General features: G+C 42.9%; 1 protein-coding gene across 9 annotated transcripts in view; it reads left to right on the forward strand.

The window, feature by feature from the left end:
• Window positions 1-26,388, forward strand: part of PALM2AKAP2 (PALM2 and AKAP2 fusion) — a 484,740-nt gene that overhangs the window by 430,651 nt on the left and 27,701 nt on the right. For all 9 annotated transcript variants that reach the window (XM_033925871.1, XM_033925880.1, XM_033925927.1 and 6 more), the window contains one exon: window positions 14,823-17,247. In XM_033925871.1, coding sequence (XP_033781762.1) covers window positions 14,823-17,247 — 2,425 coding nt within the window. The remainder of the gene's footprint in view (window positions 1-14,822; window positions 17,248-26,388) is intronic.

The raw sequence follows: 26,388 nt of genomic DNA on the forward strand, positions 1-26,388 counted from the left end.
CGGAGCGAGTGATTGATCAATGGAACAAGCTTCCAGTACAGGTAATCGAGGCCATCAGCGTGCCAGATTTTAAGAATAAATGGGACGCCCATGTGGGATCCCTACGTGGGTCAGGGTAAAACATTGGCTAATCTTAAGGGGAGGGTCTATAGAGTGGGCAGACTTGATGGGCCTTGGCCCTTTTCTGCCGTCATCTTTCTATGTTTCTATGAGATACTGGATAGGAGGGTAGTTTGGAAAAGAAAGGGAGAGATGGTGGACCCTGGGGTGGAGGGGAAGGAGGGAGAGATGCTGGATGAAAGAGTGGTTGAGAAAAGGTGGATCTGTGAATGGAGACAAAAAAAGGAAAGATGCCAGACCTCCGGGGGAGGGAAGGGAATCGGAAGGGGAGGACAGAGATGGCAGATGGATGGTTAGCACGGAGAAAGAAGGAGACCCTGGCAAGCAAGTTATCAGAAGACAACCAGAGCCTGGGATCAACAACATTTGAATAATGACCAGACAACAAAAGGTAGAAAAACTAATTCTATTTTCTGTTTTGTGATTACAATATGTCATATTTGAAACATGTATCCTGCCAGAGCTGGTGATAGACCGCAAACGTGAGCTAGGATTTAACAGAGAGAGGAAAAGTCTTTTTTGTTTGTTTATTTTGTTTACACCACAGCGCCAGTGTGGTTAGGAGAAGGCAAAGGGGGTGAAGAGGCTATAAAATAAACCCACCAGGATGTTTGGAAAAAAACACCCAATTGGGCAGGAAAATCGAATCAAATCGAAAAATCGATTCAATGGGCTGAATCGAATTGAAATTTTTTTTCCTGAATCGGGCAGCAGTACTGCTCACTACTCCAGGTGTCACAGCTGGGCTAGTTAAGTACCCTCTCCCTCTTGATGCCGGGGAAGCAGAAGCCAAAGAATGACTGCGGTTTTATAACAGCCACAGTTTCTCTCCAAGAAGAGTCTCCTCCCACCATTACTTCTCTAATCAGAAAAGCCTTTTCCTTGTTCCTTAAGCTGTGGGGGTATTTACAAGTTGAGGTCTAGTGTCTTAGCAGATATTTGTGACCTGAATTGACCACTGTTTGAAACATGATACTGGGCTTGATTGATCTTCAGTCTGTCTCAATATGGCGATGCTTAACTTAGTAAAGCCACTAAAGGTCTCTACAGTAAAAGCTTCCAAAAATATTGGGGAAATAGTATGTCATGTTGCTGTTTTTCACATAGCACTCTGGTAATGGATAGCTGACTCTGCCATCTTTATAGTACATCAAATTGACTACCATTTGGCATGAGCTAGAATTGAAGCAGGGGGAATCTAGTTTCTGTAAGTTGTCTCTAACAGCTGCACTTTTGGTGTTGACTTCTCAATGGAATCAACCGGTGTCGCCTACTTGGCAGTTGGTGTGCGAAAGTTACAACAGTGGCTGCTCCTGTATCATCTTACTGCTCTTCAGAATGGTAGATGCCAAGGCTGTTAGCGAATTTGGAGGAACTTTTGTCTGAGAACTTAGTTGTGTGATGGGGGGTTGGGGATGGTAGGTGATGGAAGGCTAACTTTGCTTTTGTTGTGTCAGCCTTTTATTGTACTTTTAGGGCCTTGGATCTGCCGGGAGGGGGGAAGGGGAGAGAAAGTTATTATGCACTGTTGGTGGGACTGCATATTCTCCAATCGGTTTACTATGAAACAGTTCTGATGCTATTGTTCTTGTTACTTGGGGAAGGTCCTCTGTTTCGGTCTGTTGAGCCTTTGTCTTCCATTTGATATTGGTTGTGAATATTTTTCAATAAAAGTTTTCAATTAAAAAAAAAATTTGACTACCAGATAACTTAGGGCATTTTCTTATGTTGGTCCTTTCCTATCCTTACCCTCTACCATTTCTGAATTAATTGGGTTTTCTGTTTTTTGTAAAATTCTGAAGACTTGATTGTTTTCTTCTTTTTTTTATGTTTGCCTGGTGTGAGGTTTCTTTATGATTGTTATGTTATTTCATTTTATAATTTATTTAATTGACATGTATTTTTGTATTTGATTATACTTCGCTTCTTTCTTTTTTTTTTGTAAACCACTTTTAAACTTAGGGCTCCTTTTACTAAGGTGCGCTAGCATTTTTACCGCGCGCTGAATTGCCCATGCACTAACCCCACGCTACGCGCCAAGAACTAATGCCAGCTCAATGCTGGCGTTAGCATCTAGTGCTCGCGCTAAAACCACGAGCACAGCTTAATAAAAGGAGCCCTTAGTACTAGGTGATATATAAAGCCAATAAATCAAATCACCTGCCACAGTGGAATCTGATGAGTGGGAGGGGAGGGCATCATTTGTACCATTTCTGGAGAGACAAGCATGGGGAGTACCTATAAAAAGTGTGTGAAAATGTGACTAGAAAATACTAATTTCCTTGCATGAACATGGGGCTCTTGGGGATCTGTTTCATTATTGCTTTCTGTTTCCTAACCATGCCAGGAGAAGATGGATAAATGCAGAAATGATGAAAATATGTAATTATGTAGACTAGAGGAAGAGGTTAGTGAGTCAGCTGAAACTGACAACATCAGTGCTCACTTCCTGGGGTGTTTTTGTTGGACAGATGAATTAGGGACAGTTTAGTTTCGTAGTAACAGAAAGAAAACAGCAGAATTTATATTCTTCATTGTGAGATGCTGGAGCTGTTTTGAGTCTGGCTCTCTAGGCAGCAAGAGAGGACGTTTGAGGAAAAGTAAGCTCAGATTTTAAAAGGAGGGGGGAAGGTGTAATTCTGCATATGTATTTGACCCTGATTCTTCACGTTTGTGCATTTGTGCCTTTATAAAATTGTCTTCCAAAAATTGCATCTGTTCCAAGGCAGGTGTAAGGATATATGTAAATGTACCAGTAGTAATAATTGCATTTGTGCATGTTTTATAAAATTCATGCAGAGACTCTGATCTCATCTCCAACCAGATCAGTATATAGTATAGCATAAAAAGTGATGTGGTTTCTGGGCACATATTTATATGTATATATGCACCTGAGCTATCTTTTTCTTAGTCTTTATAAAGCATCTTATTGAGCTTGTAAAAAAAATAAATAAATAAAAATGCAATATATAAACTGCTTTGGTTGTAACCACAGAAAAAGCAGTATAACATATCCCATCCCCTTTCCCTCTTGGTGCTAAGGAGGTAATTTTATAAGTGACATGTGAACATGTGAAACAATGATATTGTGTTATGTTATTTTAGATTTGTTTGTGCAATTTTTTATTTATGCATCTTATTTTGTAATCCGCATAGATTGTGGTTATGTGGGAAATAAATGTTTTAAATAAATAAAAAAATAAATTTTATAAAGGTGCTTATTTTTTATCTGGGGCAATGAAGAGTTAATTGACTTGCCCAGAATCACAAAGAGTTGCAGTGGGAATCAAAGTGTTTTTCCCCTGGTTGTCAGGCCTCTGCTCTAACCATTAAGCTACTTTTCTACTCCATATCCACTGAATCCACGCTGGTCAGTTAAACGTAAAAATCCCACCTTGGGGATTGTCTAAATCTGAGTGCAGAGTGATTTTGTGCAGGCAAATTTCAGCCCAGGAGTTGGGGGAGAGTTGGAATATTTTACCAGTAACCCGCTAATATTGAGTCCACAGCAGTCTTTTAAATGTCAGACATCGTGGTCAAAACATCTAGATATTCAGTAATAATAGCCAAATAGTGGCAATCGCTTGATATCCAGATAGAGTAGTGAGGTGTCGGTTGGATCTGCAGAGCAACAATATTCAGTCATTATCCAGATAACTTAGGGCAGCAAACGGCTTTCCTGATCTATCTAGAAAAGTTATATGAATGGTTATCTAGCAGTGGCACTAAAAATCGATGCTACCATTTAAGTTCAGCAGGACTGTGGATATGAAGCTTAACTTGGAGCAGATACTGTGGATTGTTGCTTCAACATTGCCTTCTTAATGCATGTGACTGTAGGGCAAACTGGATGGACCATGCAGGCCTTTATCTGCCGTCATGTATTATGTTTCTCTAGGTTGTTTTAGATCAGTGTATCGTAAACTGTGTGCCGTGGCACACTAGGGTGCCCTGGAAGATTCCAGGTATGCCCCAAGATGCCGGCAAGGCGCCGGTGCCAGCTGACTGCTTACAGGATGTGCCTCTCTCGGCGAGAGACACATCCTGTAGTCAGTCAGCCTGCTCCTGTCCTCCTGCGCCTCTCCTCCTTCTCACCTCTCCTTCTGCAGCAGCCCTCCATCGGCGGTAATAGGAGGCTCAGGGCCGTGGCTGGAGGATATCCGCGCATGTGCAGACATCGAGGTGATGATGACCTGCGTTCATGGCTGCACATTTCCAGGTGCCCTCCAGCTGCAGCCCCAAGATTAGTGTGCCGCAACTTAAAAAGTTTGTGACACAGTTTTAGATGAATCATTGAGTGTTGGAATGAGTGAGCTATGCTAATAAATTGGAGGTTCTCTCTGATGCCTTTCTTGGGGCACATTGCCGTCTACAAAATGATTACTCTGGTGAACAGCATCATACTAGGGATAGTGCAGTATACGAGATCTGTTCAAAAAGCATCAGACCTTTAGTCATAAAAAATATTCGTATTCAGATACAACAATCTTATACTAACCTTCTTCAAAGTAGTCCTCTTGGGCTGCCACATACTTCTTCCAATGGTTCTGCCACTGTCTGAAGCAGCGTTGGAACGCCTCTTTTGAGACTGGTCCATCGCATTCTGCATGATGTCTTTTTTTGACTGAAATCTGGTCTTTTTCAGGGGCATTTTCAGCTTGGGAAAAAGCCAGAAGTCACAAGAAGCCATGTCGGGAGAGTAGGGAGCCTGAGGAACCACAGGTGTGTTGTGTTTGGTCAGGAAACTCTGTATCAAATGTGAAGAATGGGCAGGTGCGTTATCGTGATGGAGCTGCTCATTGCCTGCTGCCCACAGGTCTGGCCGTTTGCATCTCACAGTGTTACGAAGGCGACACAGAACCTCTTGGTAGTACCTCTTAGTGATGGTTGTGCCGTGTGGTGTGTACTCATGATGAACCACGCCACTGGAGTCAAAGAAGACGGTCAGCATGACTTTGACATTGCTGTGGACCTGCTTTGCTTTTTTTGGCCTAGGGGATGTTGAATGCTTCCATTGTGATGACATCGTTTTCAAGTTTTTATTAAAATTTGATTGAGTCACTTATCCAATTTTCTAAACGAAATACAAATTAAAATATAGTAGGGACTAAAATAAAAACAATGCCAATAACAGGATAATTAAAAGAATTTAAATGAAACATCAAATAAATAGCATACTAGTGGTTGACAGATTGACAGACATAAACCCAGGACTCATCGCCAGTGATCACTGTGCTGAGGAAGTTGGGATCACTGTTCACAGTTTCCAGCATGTCCTGTGCGATCTCCAAACGGAGTTGCTTCTGCTCAATCGTTAGCAGCTTTGGCACAAACTTCGCTGAAATTATCCAGAAGCCCAAATCCTCAGTCAAAATGGAATGAACGGATCCAATGCTGATGCTCACCTCGTCTGCAAGTTCTCTGATCATGATTCAACAATCCTGCATCACCAGGGTCCTCACTTGGTCAATGACGATCTCATTTCTGGATGTTGAGGGCCTACCAGAACGTGCTTCACTCTCCACTGATGTACAGCCATCTCTTTATCTGTGTGGTGCCCATTGCTTCATTACATTACATTGATGTCTTCTATCCCGCCAATACCTTTCATCCCGAAGGCCTGTTGAATCTTGCGGATTGTTTCCACTTGGGAATCACCAAGTTTTATACAAAATTGAATTCAGTAACGTTGTTAAACGTTTTCTGTCATTTTTTCAAAAATGAAAATTGGACAGCGCTCACTTACACTTCCTCACTCATCAGCAGTCTGCCGGCGACTGACAGCTTCTGTAGGCGGGAAAATATTCAAGCCCTCGTATAAAATGAACAAGAAAAAAAAATTCTGTTGATTGTGCCTCCTACATGTGTCAGTGCCATCACTTAACATATATGTAGCAGATTTTCAAAACTGTACAGCCAAGGGAAGGTTCTGTGCTTTATGAGGTGATTTTGTACAGCAGAGGTTAGCACAGTCATTAATCCAAACAAGCAGTCAGCTGAAAGTTATGCAGTGTAAATGCACACAGGGAATAATTTATACATATTTCTTCCTTTTCCATGCAGAGTTATGTGCAGTCTGATGTTATGAAGGGTGGCACAAAATATGCTCCACTTCCAGCTGCCATCCTACAGCATGGTCAGAGAGGAGATCTGCTCAGCCACACGTCAGGCATCTTCTGTTTTTTCTGCCAAATTGGTCCTCAGCGATTCCTTTAAACTGTGTGCCTATATAGAGGTTTGCTTGGTTCAAAGGGACAGTAGAGGAGCAGGCCACAGCCCAATGTGTGGCTATGCATAAGGTGAACATACATCCTGTTTTGAACGGGACTGTCCCGTTGTCCCCACACACAGCTTCGGGACGCCAAAATGACCCATTTTCAGGGACAGCATCCCGAACCTGTGCCCAGGGACAATGGGACAGGCGTTCGCTTCCTGTCCCTCCTTGCTGCACCCCCAAAAAAAAGCCTCCCTCGTTTGGGTCCTCGCATTTCTCCCCATCCTCGCTGGATTTGCCGGCAGCAGCGTCGTGTTTGTTGTCCCCCCGGCACAGCCGAACCCTGGTTGACCCTCCCATCTCTCCCTCCCATCCAACCCTCCCACCGCGAGACAACCACAAACCTACCGGCTCTAGCAGCGTCGGCAGCCACTGCACTCTAAATACGCTGCTTCGTGGCCTTCTACCGCCCTGATTTCCTCTGCTGTTTCACTGATGACATCATCTGTCCTGTATTTCATGCTTGCTTTACTTTAAATTTTTGTTGTTGTATAATCTGGCTCCCTACTGCTTTTATGTAAGGTTAAGAACAGCCCCAAGCCTGCTTCAGAAGTTCCTAAGTCAACACCAATTTTTAGGTTCTCAGGCAACCTGGACACCTAAGAGTTTTTGTCCCACTTTGTTTTACCTTCCTTGCTCTATTACTGGCTTACTGAATAAGTCCATCTGCTGGAAAAGCAAATTAGATTTGAAGCGGAGAAGGAGGTACAGAAAGACTAGTTGAGGAAAGAAAAAAATGGTACTGCTGGTTATCAATGATAGTAGAGGGGCCAAGGCCACTTAAGAAGAGGGGGGGCATTGCCGTCAGCTGTTCTAATGCTGCTTTCGGGCAAAGGAGCTCAGCGGGCAGAGCTGGCAGCTGCAATGTTTGGAGGGGGAGAGAGAAAGGAGCATGGAAGGGTGGTGGAGGGAGAGAAAGGGGGCAGGGTGGTATGGAAGGGTGGTGGAAGGAGAGAAAGGGGCTGATGGAACTGGTGTGCAGGGGAATGGGAGAGATATAAGTGGAAGGATACTGGATGGAATTGGGTTGAAGGGAAAGAAAGAGGGCAGATGCTGATGGAATTGGGGTGCAAGGAAAGGGGAGAGAGACATAAGGTGGAAGGATCCTGGATGGAATTGGGTTGGAGGGAGAGAAAGGGGGCAGATGGTGATGGAAGTGGGAGGAAGGGAGAGGAGAGAGTGAAATGCCCGACCATGGGGGTGTGGGAGAGGGAAGGGGAGGAGAGCAGAGGAGAGAGATGCCAGATCATTGGAGGAGAGAAGGGATGATGATGGATGCCACACCAATGTGGGGGGGGGAAGAAGAGATGGAAGGGAGAGGCAGACAATTTCTGGAAGAGGCACAAAAGGACAGAAGATGAAAGGAAGAGAGTGACAAGATGAGGAGAGCAGAAACCAGAGAAGACAAAGGTAGAAAAAAAATTCTGTTTATTTATTATTTTGCTTTAGGGGACATGCATCGCTGTTTCTGTGATGGTGCATTGTATGCAGAGTCCAGCTTCTTGGTGGTCTTATTTAACTTTTGTCTACGTATTTCTATTTTATCCCCCCTTTTACAAAACTGTAGAACATTTTTTAGCGCTGGCCGTGGCTAAAAACCATACTACAGTTTTGTAAAAGGGGGAGAGGTTAGTTTGTGATTACATATTCCATACTAGGTGAAGGTGTTTTCTGTGATCTGTTTGTATGAATGACATGGTTTTTTGTTAGCGATGACTAGCCTTATTTGGCAAAATGCATCAGGCAAGGTTCTTGGGAACACCTTGAATTAACCTGATTTGAATCTCCTTATTTTCTGCCAATCTTCTTTTGTTTCATCTTGGATTCTTTGGTGGACTGCTTGCCTTGTTGTTTCGTTGCAAGTTAACATACATGGAGTGGAACTTACTAGAGGAGTTACAGATTTGGTTGTTTATACATATGGGTTACAGTTGGTTGATGTAGAGTGAGGCAGTTGAGAGGCATTGTAAACTTGGTTATTAATATAGACTTACATTTCGGATAGTATTACTACTTTACAAATATTTGAACACATTTATATATGCATGGAAAGGGTTTAGAGTTAAAGTCCTCGGTAAGTAGGTGGGAAGGGAAGGAAGGGGGATTTGTTCAGAGATGTTTGGGAGTTGCATAGAAGAAAAACTGTTCACTGGTATGCTAATCTTTGTTTGTTTTTGAATTTTTTAAAAAAAGAAATACAAGTGGAAATAAAGAAGTAAATAAGAAAACAGAAAAAATGGGGGCTGGACATGGGCGGGGTAGGGGTGTGACATGGGCAGGGTTGGGGCGGGGCAGGGCTAGGGGGGCCCAGTGTACTTGGGTGCCTAGGGGCCCTCGAAGAATTAATCCTGCCTTGGGTACCATAACAGTACAGTTGATAGCAGCTACTGTTAATGTTTGGGTATATGCAGCTCCCTCCAATGCAGTGGTTCTCAAACCAGTCCTTGGCACACACCTAGCCAGTCAGGTTTTCAAGTTACCCACAATGAAATATGTGTCTGAGAGATTTTCAAATAATGGAGGTAGGGCATACAAAATTATCTCATGCCTATTCATTGTAGATTTCCTGAAAATCCAACTGGCTGAGGGCCAGATTCTCAAAACTCACCCTGCATTTAACAGTGGATTCTAAATCAGTCCTAGCCAGTTTAACATCCAAATATTTTACCGGCGGATTCTCAAATCGTCTCACCGTGCTCTTTTCTGTGCTTCCTAGTAGCCTCTGATTGTACTATGCAACTGTAGTACAACAAGGTCATTAATATTAAAACAAGCACTTTGGGCAATTCTCTAACCTTGTTGCACTATATTTGCACGCAAAAATTTCTGGTAAGGTCTGAGCTGTTGTAGCCTTAATTTCTAGTCAGTGCCTGACAGTGCTCTCACCTTGGTTACCAATCTATATGTTGCAGTCTGTTTCCTTGTTATTCACAGGAATTGGGCCTTCTCATTGGTGAAATGATGAACAGGCTTACTTACAGCTACTCTCCTTTTTGATGATCCCTTGCTGTGTTTTACAGTAGTGTTCTGCAACCTCAGAGGGAAGGCTTCTAGATGAGGTGCGGGACACATGAGGAGAAGCTGCCCATGGCTTTGTGTACTGCAGCACTGAGGAAGAGGGAGGCGGCCCAAAGATAACATGGGGGCGGGGGGAGGCGGCAGGCATAGCATGGAGGCAAGGCATAATATGGAGGGAGGGAGACAACAATGGTAGGGGGAATGATTTTATTTTAATTTAGTGATTGATTTATATCTGCTGTCTGTTCAGGAAGAAATGCATTTGTTTCTTTTCCTCTGGGGTTGTACTGCATGCAGAGTCTTGCACTTTAGGGTTTGTTTGTATATATTAGTACTTTTAGTTTTTGGTCCCATATTTGTATAGAGGTTATCTGTGTTCTGGTAGGAATGAATATTGAGAAGCATACAATGTTTTTTGTGTAGTTTAATTTTGTGGTTAACCATTATGTGTTGTTAATATGATTATATTGTGTGTGTATATATGACAATTAATGGAAAAAATGGTGTTACAATTAGTACTATTATGGGGCGGAGATTTGGTGGAGATGGGCAAGGTCTGGCCCATGATTTAGCCTAGTGTTCTTCAACTGCCGGTCCACAAAATAATTATTTTATTTCCACCAGCCCACTCCATAGGTGTCAAAAGGTTGAAGAACACTGTTTAGCAGGGTAAGTAAGCTAAAACTGGGGTGGTCTGACTCTCTCTCTTCCCCAGAGCTCTACCCTTAGGACCCAAATGTGTCTCAGCCTCTTCTTCCTGGAGTTGGTTTCTCTGGAGCACTGCTTTCTTGAATTCACCCTCTCCAATGTGGGATAAACGTAAACTAGCTTTTCTATTTGCTCCTGCGGTGAATGAGGAAGTAATCACTGAGAAATTATAGCTGCAAGCTGTGTTCCCGCTAAGCTGCGCTGGGGTGCGCTGGCGCACAAAATATTACCTCGCAGCGCACAAGTTTCTCGTCACAGCGCACACAGTGTAGAGCACAGTTCTTCAACCGCCGGTCCGCAAACAAAATCTTGCCGGTCCGCGAAGGATTCGGTCCCCGCCGCAACGAAAGGCCGGCGTCAGCTGACTTGCAACTTCCTGTTGTAGTCGCTGTGCCGGGACTCCTGCCTTCGCCGGGACTCCTGCCTTCCACCGCGTTTGCCTCCTGCCTTGTCTCCGCACCTCCAGACCAGCAGCGGCAGCTGTGTATGCTTTTAACTTCGGCACAGAGCTGCCCCTAATCAATAGTTTAGCGCGGTTTCATAAGGCAGCCTCGGGGCCTTTGCTAGGCCGGCCCACATCGCATCATCGAAGCGGGCCGGCTATCAAAGGCCCCGAGGCTGCCTCATGAAACCGCGCTAAACTATTGATTAGGGGCAGCTCTGTGCCGAAGTTAAAAGCATACAGAGCTGCCGCTGCTGGTCTGAACTCTTGGGCCGCTGAAGGAGGGCAAAAAGCAGCTGTCCTGGAGGTTTCCCTTCCTCTCGCCTTTACAGGTTCCTTTTTTCCACCTTTTTTTTTTTCCTTCAAACGGCAACGGGCCCCAGCATCGACATCAATCAAGTAAGTTCCACTGTCAATCAAGCGGTTCTGCTCGGCCAAAGCTTCCCCTGTGACATGAGCCACCCTCAGGGGAAAGAAAGTGACCCACAAAGGTGAGGGGAAGGGGGGCAGATGATGGAAGTTGGGGGGGGGGGAGAGAGAGAGAGAGAGAGAGAGAGAGAAGGGGCAGATGATGGAATGGAGGAGATGAGAGAGAGAGAGAAGGGGACAGATGATGGAAGTGAGAAGAAGGGAGAGAGAGCAGAAGGCAGATGGATGTCAGTTGAGAAGGGAGAGCAGATGCTGAATGGAAGTGGGGAAAGAACACATACTGGATGGAAGGAGGAGATAAATAAAGGGGGAAGAAAATAGTAAGATAATGGAGGGGTGAGGGAAAGGGGTGACAAGCTGTGTGTAGACACAGTGAAAAGAGGGAAACGGGACTAAATAGTAAGAAAGAATTTAATTTAGATGGAGGCAGAAAATAGAGAAGGAAGACCAGAGAAGAAAAGGGAAGAGAGAGCAGAGAATGATCAGATCTGAGTGGAGGAAATGAGAAGAGAGATATGCTAAAAACCACAGGGGGGAGGGAAGGATAGAGATGCAGTTATTTTGAAGCTACACTGTTAAGTTAATATGCTGTTGGTAGAGTTGCAGTGGCATCCTAAACATATTTCTGGCAAGCCAACTGTATATGGTGACATTATTAGAAGATGACTGTGTGAAACTTTAGGGAACTTGGATGCCAATCAGTTTTTGGAAGCCAAAGGAAAACATACATTTTTTTGTATGCTATACTGTATGTTTGGCTCGTTTCTACTTCAGTTTTGTTCTTGCCTTTTCGTTTTGTCTTCCTTCCACCATCTCTTATCTGCCTTCCTTATCATCCTTTTCAATGTGATTTGGCAGCTCCTGTCAATCATAGGCTGGCTGTGCAAGATTGCTAATTCTAGATGCCTGGGTGACCTAATGCCTGTGCATGTGATTTTCTGTTTTTGTGTTTAAAACATTTTGCTGAAAGCACAACAGTGCAAAAGAGTAAAACAGATTTTATGCTGTTTATTCTAGGAATAAGCAGTGGGCTTTCCTAAGTCCATCTTAATAATGTCATGCAGATTTTTTAAGGAAATTATCCAAATCTTTTTTTAATTACATGTTGAATGAAAAATATTTTCCCAGGTTTGTTTTAAATCTACTACTTAAAAGCTTTATTGCATGCCCCTTTACTCCTAGTATATATTTATTTTTATTTTTTATTTTTTAGTATATATATATTTATCTTTTGGCATGGCCCATCAGTTATAGCATTTGCTACATGATGGGCCATGCCAAAAGATAAATGTAGCATTTGCTACATGAATTGATTTTTTGTCACGTATGGTTAAGGGGCTGGAGGAGTTGCCGTACAGCGAAAGATTAGAGAAACTGGGCCTCTTCTCCCTTGAGCAGAGGAGATTGAGAGGGGACATGATAGAAACATTCAAGGTACTGAAGGGAATAGACTTAGTAGCTAAGGCAGGGAGAACGAGAGGGCACTCTCTAAAGTTGAAAGGGGATAGATTCCATACAAACGTAAGGAAGTTCTGTGGTAGAAAGCAACATATTTATTTGGCTCATAACTTGCTGGCGCCCGATATTTTTAGCTCACAGTGAAAAAAGTTTGCTCACAACACCCGCCCGCTTAGAGGGAACACTGGCTGCAAGGATTCCTTATTTTACAAAATACATTCCCCTAAGATTTTAAGTTGTTTGGTTGGTTTTTTTGTATGTGGGGGGGGGGGGGGGGGGAGCGGATGGGGGGGTTGTATTTATTGTTTGAAGGAGGGTGTTATTTTTTAAAGGAACTTGGGAAGAATATTAAATACAGAAAAAGGATGACCTCTGATGAGAGCCACTTGCTCTCTGGGAATAATCTGACCTGTATTTAAGACTTTTTTTTTTTTAACTTCTGTTTATTTACTTTTAAGCTGTGTGACAACATTCAGCAGGCTTATTTCAAGCACAAATGGATAGACTGGGCGGATCAAGCATTGCTTATCTGCTAACATCTGTTTCTGTGTTTCTGGCTGCTCCAAATACTGGCAACAGACAAAACAGAAATGGATTTCTCTGTGAAGAAACTCCTTCCAGGGCAGGAGGAATGCTGCCATTCGCGGACTCAGATTTATTTGTTCTGCTCTTGCGGATGCAATTAAAAGCAAAAATGAGGCTTACCTTTGATTACAGATTTATTCCCTAAAATGCAAAAAGGTTGCATGTAAACTGCAGGGTGAAAAAATATACCGGAAAGATATGTGAAACAAACCACAACTTTGGGGCCAATATTAAGAGCAATTTAACTAGCCAGAAACAAGGCTAACTGGTTATATTTAGCAGCACTTAACCGGTTATTGCTGCTTAAAATGTCCAGTTAGTGTCCAATATGAAACCGGCTATTTTGGGGGTGTTCCAGGAGCAGAGTCAGCACTTAATTAGATTGTGAGCCTACTGGGACAGAGAGGGTATATCAAATATAATAAACCCAATCCAAACGTGGCTGGTTATATGCTAATGTGCTAATATTAAACACTTAACCAGCTAAGGTGGTCCTCCTATCTTTATGCCGTTCACTATAGCTATGTTATAGCCAAAAATTGTACTTAACTGACTGTTTTTGTGAGCTCCATATTAGAGAATGACACGGTGAGAAAATTCATCACCGTTCCCGTCCCCACGGATAACCGCGGGGAACCATCTCTATGTCATTCTTTAAGGAGAGAGGGAAGAATCAGAGTATAAATGGGCCCAGCCACTGACCCTCAAGCCTTGCATTAAAGAACACTGGTGTAGAAGGACTGAGTTTGAGATGGATACTAAAGAACAGCATGGAATGCTTTCCCACGGTTATCCGCGGGGTCGGAAACGGTGATGAATTTTCTCACCGTGTCATTCTCTACTCCATATACCTGGAAATGCAATGCTGGAGCCTGAACATGGCCCAGTATTAAATTTTTGGGGATAATACTTGTGTGGTCAGTAACATGATGATCACTGCCAGCTGAATGTTGGGCCCTTTATCTTTTTATGAGTTGTGAAAAACCAAAAGTACTTTTTTAACTCTTTAATTGGCAGACGGTGAAATGGCTGCTTTATGTAACTTGATATTGAACGAGAGCAACAGTCTCAAATAATAGGCATTTGGAGATGCAGAACTTCCATAAGAGCCATAGAAACACATGTTGCTTCTGAGCAACAATGCCAAATAAAAGGTTAATTTTAAGTAATTTAGGAAGCAAAATAACAGCAGTAGCACCTAAATCTGATTTTTAAATGCAGAGTTTGACCGACGTCTTCCAGCTACTTCTTCACATGGATTTCAGTCTCCTGGCCCCTGATTTCTGCCAGGACACAAAAGATCACTCGCATGCTTTTCATTCTTCTGCCTTTATTTGAGGATCTTGGTTCTGATGACATCCAGTATGTGATAAATCACTTGTTGCCACAACAAAGAAATGGTTTGCAAACTTTCACCACCTTTTGTCAAGGTTAACTTTAAGGATCATTATGCTGAAACTTGATCGACAAGACAGATTTTAGTGGTAACCTTGTACAGCTCTAGGAGGACAAGTACTCTTTGAGATGTCAGATTTTGACACGTTAAGTACCGAAATGGTGGTTTTTGAGTGAAGAACTAATTCTAGTATAACTTGTTATGCATGTCTTAGCTGAAAATCAGAGATATGTCTTTGTTTCAGTATCATGTAAAGCTTCTGAAGGGTTGCTTGCTTCCCAAATGCTGTGTATAAGTTTGTAAGTGTTTGACCTATTCCATAAAAGATACCCATATATTTTTAGGTTGAAACACCATATATCTTTATTCGTTTTTCTTTTCTTTTATTTCAGAAATCACCTGAAATCTCTAAGGATGACAGTAAGTTGAAAAAGGATAGAGATCGAAAAAGCGCCAGTCTCCAGGATCTTGCCAGTGTACTCTGTGCAAACCAAGGAACCATGGAAATCGAAGCCTCGGAGCACAAAGACATCATCTTGGTAACATCCACCAGCCCTCTAGAGAGTAAAAATCATTTCTTTTCCTCAGTTGCCAACCACAATGGGCTTATGGACAGGCACGAATCCCTAGACAGTGATGTGGCTAAAGAGATTAGATATCTTGATGAGGTGCTAGAAGCAAACTACTGTGATTCATCCACAGAAAACACCTTCAATGGGACCTCATCTCCTGTGCCAGGTGCTGTGATTGTAGATGGTTCTGGCGAATCTGTTAATTCTATAGGTGATGCTACACTCACTGAAAAAGCAGTCATTATGCTTGATTTAAAACAGCCTCTTATTTCTGACCAGAGTGAGCCCAGTATGTTGGAGGAGTTCAAGCCCAATGGCCATCCTCAAACTCCACTCAAAGAAGAGACTTTTGACAGCTTAAAATATCCTGCAAGCCCAAGCTCATCAAACAGTTCAAGGAGGTCCTCCAAAGATGGAGAAATAACCTTAACCACCATTAAGAAAGAGGCAAAGTTTGAGCTCCGAGCTTTCCACGAAGATAAGAAACCATCTAAGCTGTTTGATGAGGAAGATGAGAAAGAGAAGATCAGAATTAGGAAAGTGAGGCCATCCGAAGAAGTCATAGAACTAGAAAAGGAAAGAAAGGAGCTTATCAAAAGCCAAGCGGTGAAAAAGAATCCCAGCATTGCGACAAAATGGTGGAATCCACCCCAAGAGAAGACACTTGAGGAGCAGTTAGATGAAGAGCATCTGGAATCTCACAAGAAGTACATAGAGCGTAAGCAAAGGCAACAGCAACAGGGTGTGTTGCCACCATCACCAAAACAGAAGTCTGTTTCTCCTGTACCACTGGAACCTGGTAATATAAATAAGGAAGATATTGTCACAGAGCAAATTGATTTTTCAGCTGCTAGAAAACAGTTTCTGTTTATGGAAAATACAGGCCAGCCTAACCAACAGATTTCGCAAAAGAGATCCATCACACCCAAACTGTTTTCTGTAAAGCCTTTCTACAAATCATTAGGTGTATCCCCAGCTGACAAGCCATTAATTTTGAGGCCACCTTCTGTAAGTAAACAAACGGGAGAAGCAAAAGACAATCAAGTTACTCAGAAAGTCCCCTGTGTTTCTGAGGATCAGTACAAAGAAACTCAAACTGCTTCCACAGAACCAGTAGAAGAATATTCAGAGGTTGATAACTCAAAAATTCAACAACCTGCCAAGTCATGGATGGATGAGGAAGAATTTATGAGTGCTAGAGCAGTCTTTACAGAGATAAAGGAGTACGACAGTGATATTTCAGATAATTTTTCAAGAAGTGTCGGTATTTCTTCACCTCCAGAAGAGCTGGACTCTGGCTTGGATGAGCTGTCTGTGAGATCTCAGGATACAACAATCTTGGAAACCCTTTCCAATGACTTCAGCATGGATAACATTAGTGATAGTGGTGCATCAAATGAAACCATGAATGCTCTCCAAGAGAATTCATTTGGAGACTTTTCTCAACCACAAACACCCCTTACTGATAATCCTATCGACTGCAGCCTTGAGAGGATTTCTGAATCGTATAGCAATCCTGGCTTTCACTCGTCATCTTCCACATTTCCAGAGCCCCTGTTAATCAGTGATCATTTCGAATACCAGGCTGTTCTTTTAGTTCAGAATGCAATTCAGCAAGCCATAGCAGAGCAAGCAGAAAAAACTGTCTCTGCGAGACTAAAAGACTCTGTTGCACATGTGTGCCCCGTGGAACAGGAGGTCTCGACTGAGCAAGAAAGTCCAAAGACACAAGAGTGCCCACTACAGAAAGAAGAGAAAATGGGTATAGTGCCATCACTGTGCTCTGAGAACCAAACCACAATGTTTGAACCACCTCAGGTTTCTTCTCCAGTACAAGAAAAAAGAGACCCGATAGTGATACCAAAGACTTCATCAGACCAAGGTTCTGAACTCAGGGAAGAGAAAGACCTGCAGCATTCTCCAGCACCCTATGCAAGCTACCAAGTTAATGTAGGAGAAAACAGACCCGAGGGTAGTTATTTCAGCAAGTATTCTGAGGCAGCTGAGCTGAGAAGCACTGCTTCCATTCTGGCCTCTCAAGAATCTGAGGTCATGGTGGGGCCTTTTAAGCTGAGGTCAAAAAAGCAACGGACATTGTCTATGATTGAAGAGGAGATCAGAGCAGCCCAGCAAAGAGAGGAAGAACTGAAGAGGCAAAGACAGAGCCTACAGAGCCCACAAAGCCCCAGCAGTAAGACTGCCCCTGTACTGCCTACCAGAACCGTGTGCTACAAAACTGCCCCAGGTAAGGCTTAGAAATGTCCCATCTGAAACAATGCAGTGTGAAGGGTACATTTAGCCAAAATCATAAGTAAATAGTCCTCATCCAGGCTATAAAATGTTTTAATTAAACAAATTAATTAATTTTTCATTCTAATTTTCCTTCATTCTTGGGGGAGTAAGAGCTCTTAAAATTAACAAAAACTCCTCCCACTCCAGCCATTATAAATGTAAGTTAATATTGGGAGATGCAATATAAAATCATAAGAATTTTATTTCTCCCAGAAAGGCGTGCCTGCTAGCCCCCACAGACCATTGTTTGAGTTGTGGACATCGTGCTGCAACTCTGGGTCATATGTTGTGGTCTTTTGTTCATGTCTCAGTTTTGGAAACAGGTCCTTGGCTTTATAGAAAAGATATGGTCAGTCAAACTCATTGTCACTCCTAAATTACTATGTGGTGTTTACCTTTGACCATGCTTGGCAAGAAAGAGGTTTAAATTATTTTATTGTTGTTCTGTGTTGGCACTACTGAGAGTGATTTTACTTCACTGGCTCTTGTCTGAATCTCCCTCATTATAGTTGTGGCGGCACAAATGATCAATATCCTTTCTGTGGAATGCCATAAGATTTCGGATATGAGCTCACCCCTGGGTATGGCATTTCAGACTAGTTGGGAAGCTTTTTGAAACACCCTTACCCTGAGAGCCAGAAGTCATTTGATAAATGGGTAACTGAGCAGTCCTTCTGGTGTGGATTGGGGGGGGGGGGTGATATACTATGAGCATTGTAAAAGATATAGAATGGATCCATCTCACTGGACTAGCATTACCCACGGATTCGGTTATTCGCGATTTTTTTTTTTTTTTTTAAGAAACGCTGCATTCTGGACCTTCCCCAGACCTTACCTGGTGGTCTAGCGGCGACGCAGGGCAGGATCAATTGTCCTATGCTCCTGCCCTGTGCAGAGCTGTCATCAAAATAGCTGCCATGAGTTTTCATTTGCAGCTCCCCAGAGTTTTAACCCCATTCCAAATCACTTAGCTCAGCCACTGCAACCAGAGTTCTTGGCCATGGGACACAAACTAAAGCTCCTTCCAAAACCCTGCAGTAGTTTGGGCTAACAAAGCAAACAAACAGCAGAGATGAGCGAAAGAGACAAATAGTAATGCACAACATGCAACTGAGAACAATATAAAAAGATCCTTTATTAAAATCAGCTCACACATCTATTCGAAGTGTATCTGAATTCAAGAAAGCTTGGGATGAGTACATTGAATCTCTAAGGGCGAGGAGGGGTTAATAGATGGCATGGTTAGGCAGACTACATAGGCCATATGGTCTTTATCTGTTTTCATTTTTCTCTGTTTCTGTGAAGAACTTGAAACAGTCTGTGTTTCAGCTAAATCGCTGCATCAAGAGCCCAATTATGTCTAAAAACTAGTGTTTAAGCCCGTTACATTAACGGGTGCTAGAATATATGGCTGTCTGTCTTTCTTTCTTTATGTCTCTCTCCCTGCTCCTGTTTCTTTCTTCCTTTCTTTCTGTCTTTCTCCCTCCTGCAATTTTTTTCTCTCTCTCCCTGGCACCCTTTGCCTGTCTGTCTTTATTTCTGTGTCTCTCTGGTCCCCTGTCTGTCTTTATTTCTGTCTGTCTCTCTCCCTAGCCTCCTTTGTCTGTCTGTATTTCTTTCTGTGTCTCCCCCCCCCCCACTTTCCTTTGCAGAAGCAGCAGTGCTATTTCCCTTCCCCTCCAGATCCCTGTGAAGTAGTAGCAGCATTTCCCCCCACCCACCCCCCATTCCCTTCTCTCCCCCCCCCACTTTCCTTTGCAGAAGCAGCAGTGCTATTTCCTTTCCCCTCCAGATCCCTGTGAAGTAGTAGCAGCATTTCCCCCCACCCACCCCCCCATTCCCTTCTCTCCCCCCCCCCACTTTCCTTTGCAGAAGCAGCAGCGGTATTTCTCTTTCCCTCCAGGTCCTTGCTGAAGCAGTAGCAGCATTTTCCCCCACCCTCCATTCCCTTCTCTCCCCCCCCCCCACTTTATTTTGCAGAAGCAGCTGTGATATTTCCCTTCCCCTCCAGATCTCTGAGAAGTAGTAGCAGCATTTTCCCCCACCCACCCCCCATTCCCTTCTCTCCCCTACCACCACTTTCCTTTGCAGAAGCAGCAGCGGTTTTCCCTTCCCCTCCAGGTCCCTGCTGAGTAGTAGAAACATTTTCCCCCACCCCCCATTCCCTTCTTACCTTGAGCTGCCCTGCTCCGTTCGGCCCCTCCCCCTTCCCTTCCCGTGTGCTGGCCTGCTGCGGCTGAAGGTTTTTTTCGGCGACTCCTCCTGTTAAACCTCCCCCCCCCTCCCGCAACCGCTCCTGTTCAAAGCGGCCTGCTGAGGTTCGCGGCCGCTGTAACGAACCGCGCAGGCCGCTCTCCAACTCGGTAGCATGTTCCCTCTGACGTGATTGCGTCAGAGGGAACGTGCTACCATGTGGAGAGCGGCCTGCGAGGTTCGTTACAGCGGCCGCGAACCTCAGCAGGCCGCTTTGAACAGGAGCGGTAGCGGCTGTTGCAGGAGGATTGGGGGGGGGAATTCGTGAGCGGCGGCAGGACCATGAGGCAGGATTGAGTTTTTCGGCTTCCCCTATCTGGGGAAACCGCCGTGCCGAACTGAGCTGCGCGTGGGGCCGTAGTAAGCGCGGGGCATGCTGCAGTCTTGGCGGCCACGGACATACGGATCATGGAAGCACGCCGATAAGACTGCGCATGCGCCGCCTACGGTTTTATTATATAGATATTTTAATATTCAAACTCAGAATATGTGAAAAAGCTAGAATGTATCCACAAACACTTTCAGAGCAAGCTAGTACAGGGTAACAAACTATAACATGAGCTGGAAGTTACCCCCAAAGGGAGGAAAAGCCTCAGACAAAAACCCTTCCACCGCCACAGCAGTGGCTAAGGTGTTTGGGCGGAAAACCTCATTGGCAGAACATTACGTATACGTATAAAAATATGTATACAAAATAAAAATGGAAAATCAAAGTTCAAAGATAGCAATTGAAGACATAAATGCATCCATCAATCTAAATAACTAATATATAAATAAACATGGAAACTTGCACTTTGTATATATTAAATCAGGGGTGTCCAACCTGTGGCCCCAAGAAGTATTTTGTGCGGCCCCGGTCGAGGGCGATGCAGTGTTTTCCTCTGCTGCCTCTGGGTGTTTACCATCTTGCTGGCTCCCTCCTCTGTCTTGCTGCAGCGTTTGTGCGGCCCCAGAACCATTTTTTTCGGACAATGTGGCCCAGGGAAGTCAAAAGGTTGGACACCCCTGTATTAAATGCACAAAATTCAACCAAGATATGTGATGCAAAATCAAAATTATATAAATGAATGCAGTCAATTTAGCAGAAACATGGACCGTGTTGAATCCTTCTAACAGATGTATGAACTGTTTTTAATAAAGGACCTTTTTATAGTGTTTTTCGTCGCACGGTGTCCATCATTATTTATTTAACTCTTATGGTCATCTCTGCTATTTGCTTTGTCTTGAGGTATAGAGACTGGTTCTTCCCGTTTTTCTTCATTGTTTGTCCTAACGCCAGCCACATGGTGCCTCTGTTGTGCAATAACTGGGACTCCTCTCCTTCTTCCTTCCCCCTCTAAATCCCACCCCAGAGCTGGGAATTTTTCATTGGGTATAATGATATATTCATTTTTATAGTGCTGCCGGATATATTCAGTGCTGTAGAGTGGTAATGAGCATTCAGGTACAACATGTCCCTGCCTCAGAGTGCACACTTGAAGCAATGAGAGAGAGAGAGAGAGAATGATTTGCCAAAGTCACAAAGAGCATTAATATCAGAAAAAGAACTTGAACCTGGCTTCCATAGTTCTTAGACCATTTACGACCTTAGAATTGCAGGGTTCTAAATGACAATTTCCAGTATTTTTAACTCCGATGACTTCCGGGTTCTATCTGACATGTAGATGTTACAACACTCACGAGGATTTATTGCATCTTAGCCGTTCCTTCATTTCATAAGAAATTACATGGTTCTATGTACAGAAATTAGTCTATGCATGGGATTACAAGGTTCTAACTGCAAGAATGACTTTCGGTACAGTTAGAACCATGTAATTCTAAGGTCACGCATTGCACTCACCACTAGCCACTTTCTCTTGTCAGAACATTCCGGAGGCAATTTATCTTATTTTAGGTGTCCCAAAGCAATGCAGTGAGAACCTATTCCATAACCGCATCTGGGTGCCCAGATTCCATTGTAAAATACTTGTGTAACCCAGAATCAGTACACCTGACATTTACAAGCCTGCAGTGACACCAGCCATAGACCTGGCATAACTGCACTCAAGTATTGTCTTGAGTTTAGCCTTCCATCTGTTTATCCCAAAGCATTCTACCAGCCATCTTGTCCCCATATAATATCTGCATTTAACCCATCTGGTATAGGATAAGCCTTATTATAGAAAAGCAGCGTCAGATCTATGTTATTTGAATGTTCTGATTTGTGCTTATTAGATACTTATGTCTCCCTTTTAGTATGTATTATATCTTTCTTATTAAGTATATTTTTGAAACTGTTTCATGGTAGTCCTATTAAGTTTCAGTTTACTGATTTTGACTTTACCTCATTCATTGCATTTATGTTTATATTTGGTCTCTCTACTGTTATGCTGTTAACAAAATTGTAAATTGTATGCAGAATTACCATATATACTCAAATATAAGTTTATCCAAATATAAGTCGAGACTCCCATTTCCCCCCAAAAGGAGTAAAAATGGTTGACTCGAATATAAGACGGGGGCTTAATATTCAAGTGTCATGCCCAGCCAAGATCTGCACCCAGTTTCTCCTCCCTTGCCAGGCTCTGCACTCAGCCTCCCTCCCTGCCAAGTTCTGCATCCAGCCCCCTTCCCTCCCTGCCCTACTAGGCTCTGAACTCAGCCCCCTTCCCTGCCAGGCTCTGAACCCAGGTGGTGAATATTCAGGGCTGATTTTAGCCAGCAATGGTCAGTGCTTTAAAAAAAACCCAAAAAACACTGAGGGCTGCTAGCAAAGTATTAACCGGTACATGTCTACTTTTCTGTATAGAATACTAGCACAGCAGAGCAAATACGAGGGCTCTTTAAAAAGTTTCCGCACTTTTATTTTTTTTAAATGCTATTTATTAGATATCTCAGAAGCAAATTACATCACTACCTACAAGGTAAGCTGGCTTCTCTGACTGGCTAGTCACATGACATTCTACAACACGCCCTCTTACCACTTCTCCCACCCAACCATTTCCCACAAACATATGAAAATGCGGAAACTTTGTCAATAACTCTCGTATTTTAGGCACGACAGCCTATACCAACCATAGAGATGGTGTGAATGCTTGTGCATAGATTGCCCAAGAAAAGGTATAAATGATACTATTTTATATGCATGCTCCGCCCATGATCTGCTAAACTCCACCCATGTGTACAGCCACCTTCAAACTACGCACTATTGCATTTAGATGCCAGTTTATAGAATAGCACTTAACTGGAATGAATTGGATGTATCTAATGCTGTACCATGGCCAGTATTCTAGTAATTTATGCTCATTCTTGGCACCCAAATATAGGCACACTGATATAGAATTGCCCTCTCATGGTGTACCAAAGAGACTTCTACTTTGAAAATAAGCTATACATCGTGTTCCAAGTTAGAAAATGAGGAACAGGAACTTAAAAAAAACAAACATAGGTTGTTGGGGCTTTTTTTCTCCTGCAGGAAATTGGACTTGTTTATTGAATTAGATGCTATGATTTGGTCGATTTTCTCTGGAGATGGAAGGTCTGCATGCTTTAGGATAATGTAGAATGTGAATCCTTTGGTGAGAGTATCATTTTTACATCAGAGCTATTGTCCTAGTGGAAGTGGGAAGGAAGAGTCTCTCCTGGGAAGGACCATCATCAATCCCAGGCATAAGTGCTTTTTGCAAACCAGACATATGTTAGAGAGAAGGGAGGGAGAAGAGATTGAGTCTCAGAGTCAACTTGTTAGCAAATGTGCACGTACATGTGACTATATATGGTTGCAGTCCAAATCATGATAAAGAAAAACAAGAGTTTACCATGCAGCTCTGCAGATCTATGGAAAATCTTTGGGGCCGTTGAGCATTTTTAGTGAAACGGACGTGTTGATGTCCTTTGACTCCTGAGAAAAGCTGAAGTAGATTTCATTGAAACAGCAGATCTATGTGGAAATATGTGACAGATTTGGGAGAGAAATTGGTCTCAAGCCAGAAGGAAATCCACCTGGTATGGGTTTAAAGACAAATTCTTTGCATGTCTGAGATAGCGAGCATTTCTGTGAGCAGATCTAGCTGTACAGTTTCATAATGTTAGCTGTTCCCAGGGTTTGTAGGCATTAATTTAGCCTTGTAAATGGGTTAGTTGTATGCTAAGGAAGGGCCAGTGTCTGTGAAGGATTCCCCTTTTGGAATTTAGCAGCAGGACCTCTCTTCTGGCCTGTGAAAAAGACCTCTATTGTTCTGGAATGAGCTAATGTTCTCATTGTCACTGTAAAGTCTCCTCCATAGAATGGAGCACTTGTGGTAAAGTATTTATAGCCTCCTCTGTGTTTGAGGAGGGAAAACCCATTCAGTTTAGCACACTGAGAGCTTTTCTGAAGGGCTGTTGCCATTGACTTAATTGAAGGAAACTTATCCCACCCATCCTGTAGTATGGGAGAGAGGTCAGTTTGAGCTGTGCAGCGTGAGTCACATAAGTGGCACAGTTTAACTTCTGGCCCATGCCCACCCTCACTACTACTATGCCTGGGATTGAGGTGGGGCCTAGAGAGCTTCCTTTAAGCAAACTCATACAGTAATATTCCCAGGGATTCAGACAGGCTTTTAGAAAAATCTGATAAAAACCTAAAAAGGAGTAATCATAAGTTTGATGTAACAAAATCGAGAGAGACAGGCGACATATTTTAGACTGACCAATTTATTGAGGCATGAGCTTTTGAGAACTAGAATCTGTTGAAGTGGACTCTAGTCCTTGAAAGCTCTCCTCGAAACCTTATGCCTCAATAAATTGACTAGTGTGTAAGGTGCCAATTTTTTTTTTCAAGCTAGCGATCAAAGAATTATGTTGCCCTATTCAGCACCCATTGCAGAACTGTTTTAAATATAAAGCTCTGTATATCCAGATTTGAAATTGCTCTTATGAAATGTGTAATAGTTTGTTTACTTCTTAGGACTGCAAAATGTTGTAAATCAGTGGTCTCAAACTCAAACCTTTGCAGGGCCACATTTTGGATTTGTTGGTATTTGGAGGGCCGCAGAAAAAATAGTTAATGTCTTATTACAGAAATGACAACTTTGCATGAGGTAAAACTCTTTATAGTTTATAAATCTTTCCTTTTGGCTAAGTCTTAATAATAATATCATGTATAGCTAAAGAGACATATGATCAAGAAACTGTTTTATTTTACTTTTGTGATTATGAAAAACATACTGAGGGCCGCAAAATAGTATCTGGCATGTGGCCCCCGGGCCACGAGTTTGAGACCACTGTTGTAAATGAACTCACCTTTCACCATATTGACACATTAGTAGAAAATAAAGGCCTACAGACGAAGTAAGAGAAGTACCTGTTCCACCCAACACGTTTTATTCGGAGATCTGAAAAACTTCCTTTTCAAATTTTCTCTAAAAAAGATGGATTCAAATGAGCACCAAATTATTTCTGTTCTCTAAGAGTAAAGACATTTATTTTACCTGCCAGTTCTATTTATATCGGTTTATTGACAGAGTGGACTGTATAGGACAGTGGTCTTCATTAATTATTAAACTGGGGCCACTTTGGATTCCAATGAGCTGAAGGAGAGCCACCTGATATCTTACCATGTAGGGCCATGACACTGCTGACTAGTGTGTGTATGTGTCAATGACATCCACACACACCAGCCCACCTTTAAACTTTATCGGGGAAGGAGGTATCCTCAAGGTTGCATTTTCCTTTGTTTATTGAGAAATGCCTTATCCTTCAAGTATGAGACTCATCCCCAATCCACTTTCCCCTTTTTATTCTGAGCCTGGGTAAAAAGGTTAGAATAGCAGGAAAACCCCCAGAAAGATGACTTGATCTACCGTAGAAGTCTCCGAGAGATGCCATTGATCCCCGGGCCTTGCATTGAAAAACATTGGTATAGTGTCATTTGCTGACTTGAAAGACCAAGCTCAGCCTTCTTGGGAAGATCTGACATCCCCTTCCTCCTTTTGGTTGCTCTGCTTCCTCTCTCATCATTACAGTAACTCATTCTAAAAAGACAAGGTCTGCTGAGGCAACAGGTAGTGCTGTATCCTACATGTTACAACATGGATAGAACCAAATCTTTTCCAGAGAAAGGAAAATTGTAAAACTAGAGGACATAACTTGAGGTTGCAGGGAGGAAGACTTAGGATTAATGTTAGGAAATTATTTTTCATGGAGAGGGGGGTGGATGCCTGGAATGCCCTCCCATGGGAGGTGATGGAGAGGAAAATGGTGATGGAATTCAAAAAAGCATGAAATAAACACAGAGGATCTCTAATTAGAAAACAAATGGTATAAATTAAAGAACTAAGTGGACAGACTTGTACAGTTTGTATCCCATATATGGCGATTTGGTGTAGGATGGGCTGGGGAGGGCATCAATGGGAACTCCACTAACTTGGAACATGAGAACATTACTGACCAGACTTTAAAGTAGATATCCTGCAAACAGTGGGATGGTTGGATAGGCTGGAGTGAGCTTAGATGGCAACTTCAGCAGTTGGAAACCAGGACAATACCAGGCGGATTTTAGTCTGTGGCCCAGAAATATCAAAGAATCATGTGTTTTTAATGAGAATAACTAATGGGCAGACTCTATGGACCGTTATTTACTATGTTACTATGTCAGAGATATAACCAAATTGCTCCTCTAAAGGTTTTTTTTGTGTACCTTCTGGTTTTGCAAAATTGAAGCTCAAGGAAAAACTGATAATTGCCTTCCTCTTCTCCTCTCCCTCAATTTAGGCCCCCCTCTGGCCCTCTCTCTCTGTAAGTCGCCTAGAGCCTGAATAGGTATGAGCGACACACAAATGGAAGATTAGATTAGATTAGGAATGAAGGAGTAACCTTGTGG

The sequence above is a fragment of the Geotrypetes seraphini genome, chromosome 1, assembly GCF_902459505.1.
Source record: "Geotrypetes seraphini chromosome 1, aGeoSer1.1, whole genome shotgun sequence".
NCBI lineage: Eukaryota > Metazoa > Chordata > Amphibia > Gymnophiona > Dermophiidae > Geotrypetes > Geotrypetes seraphini.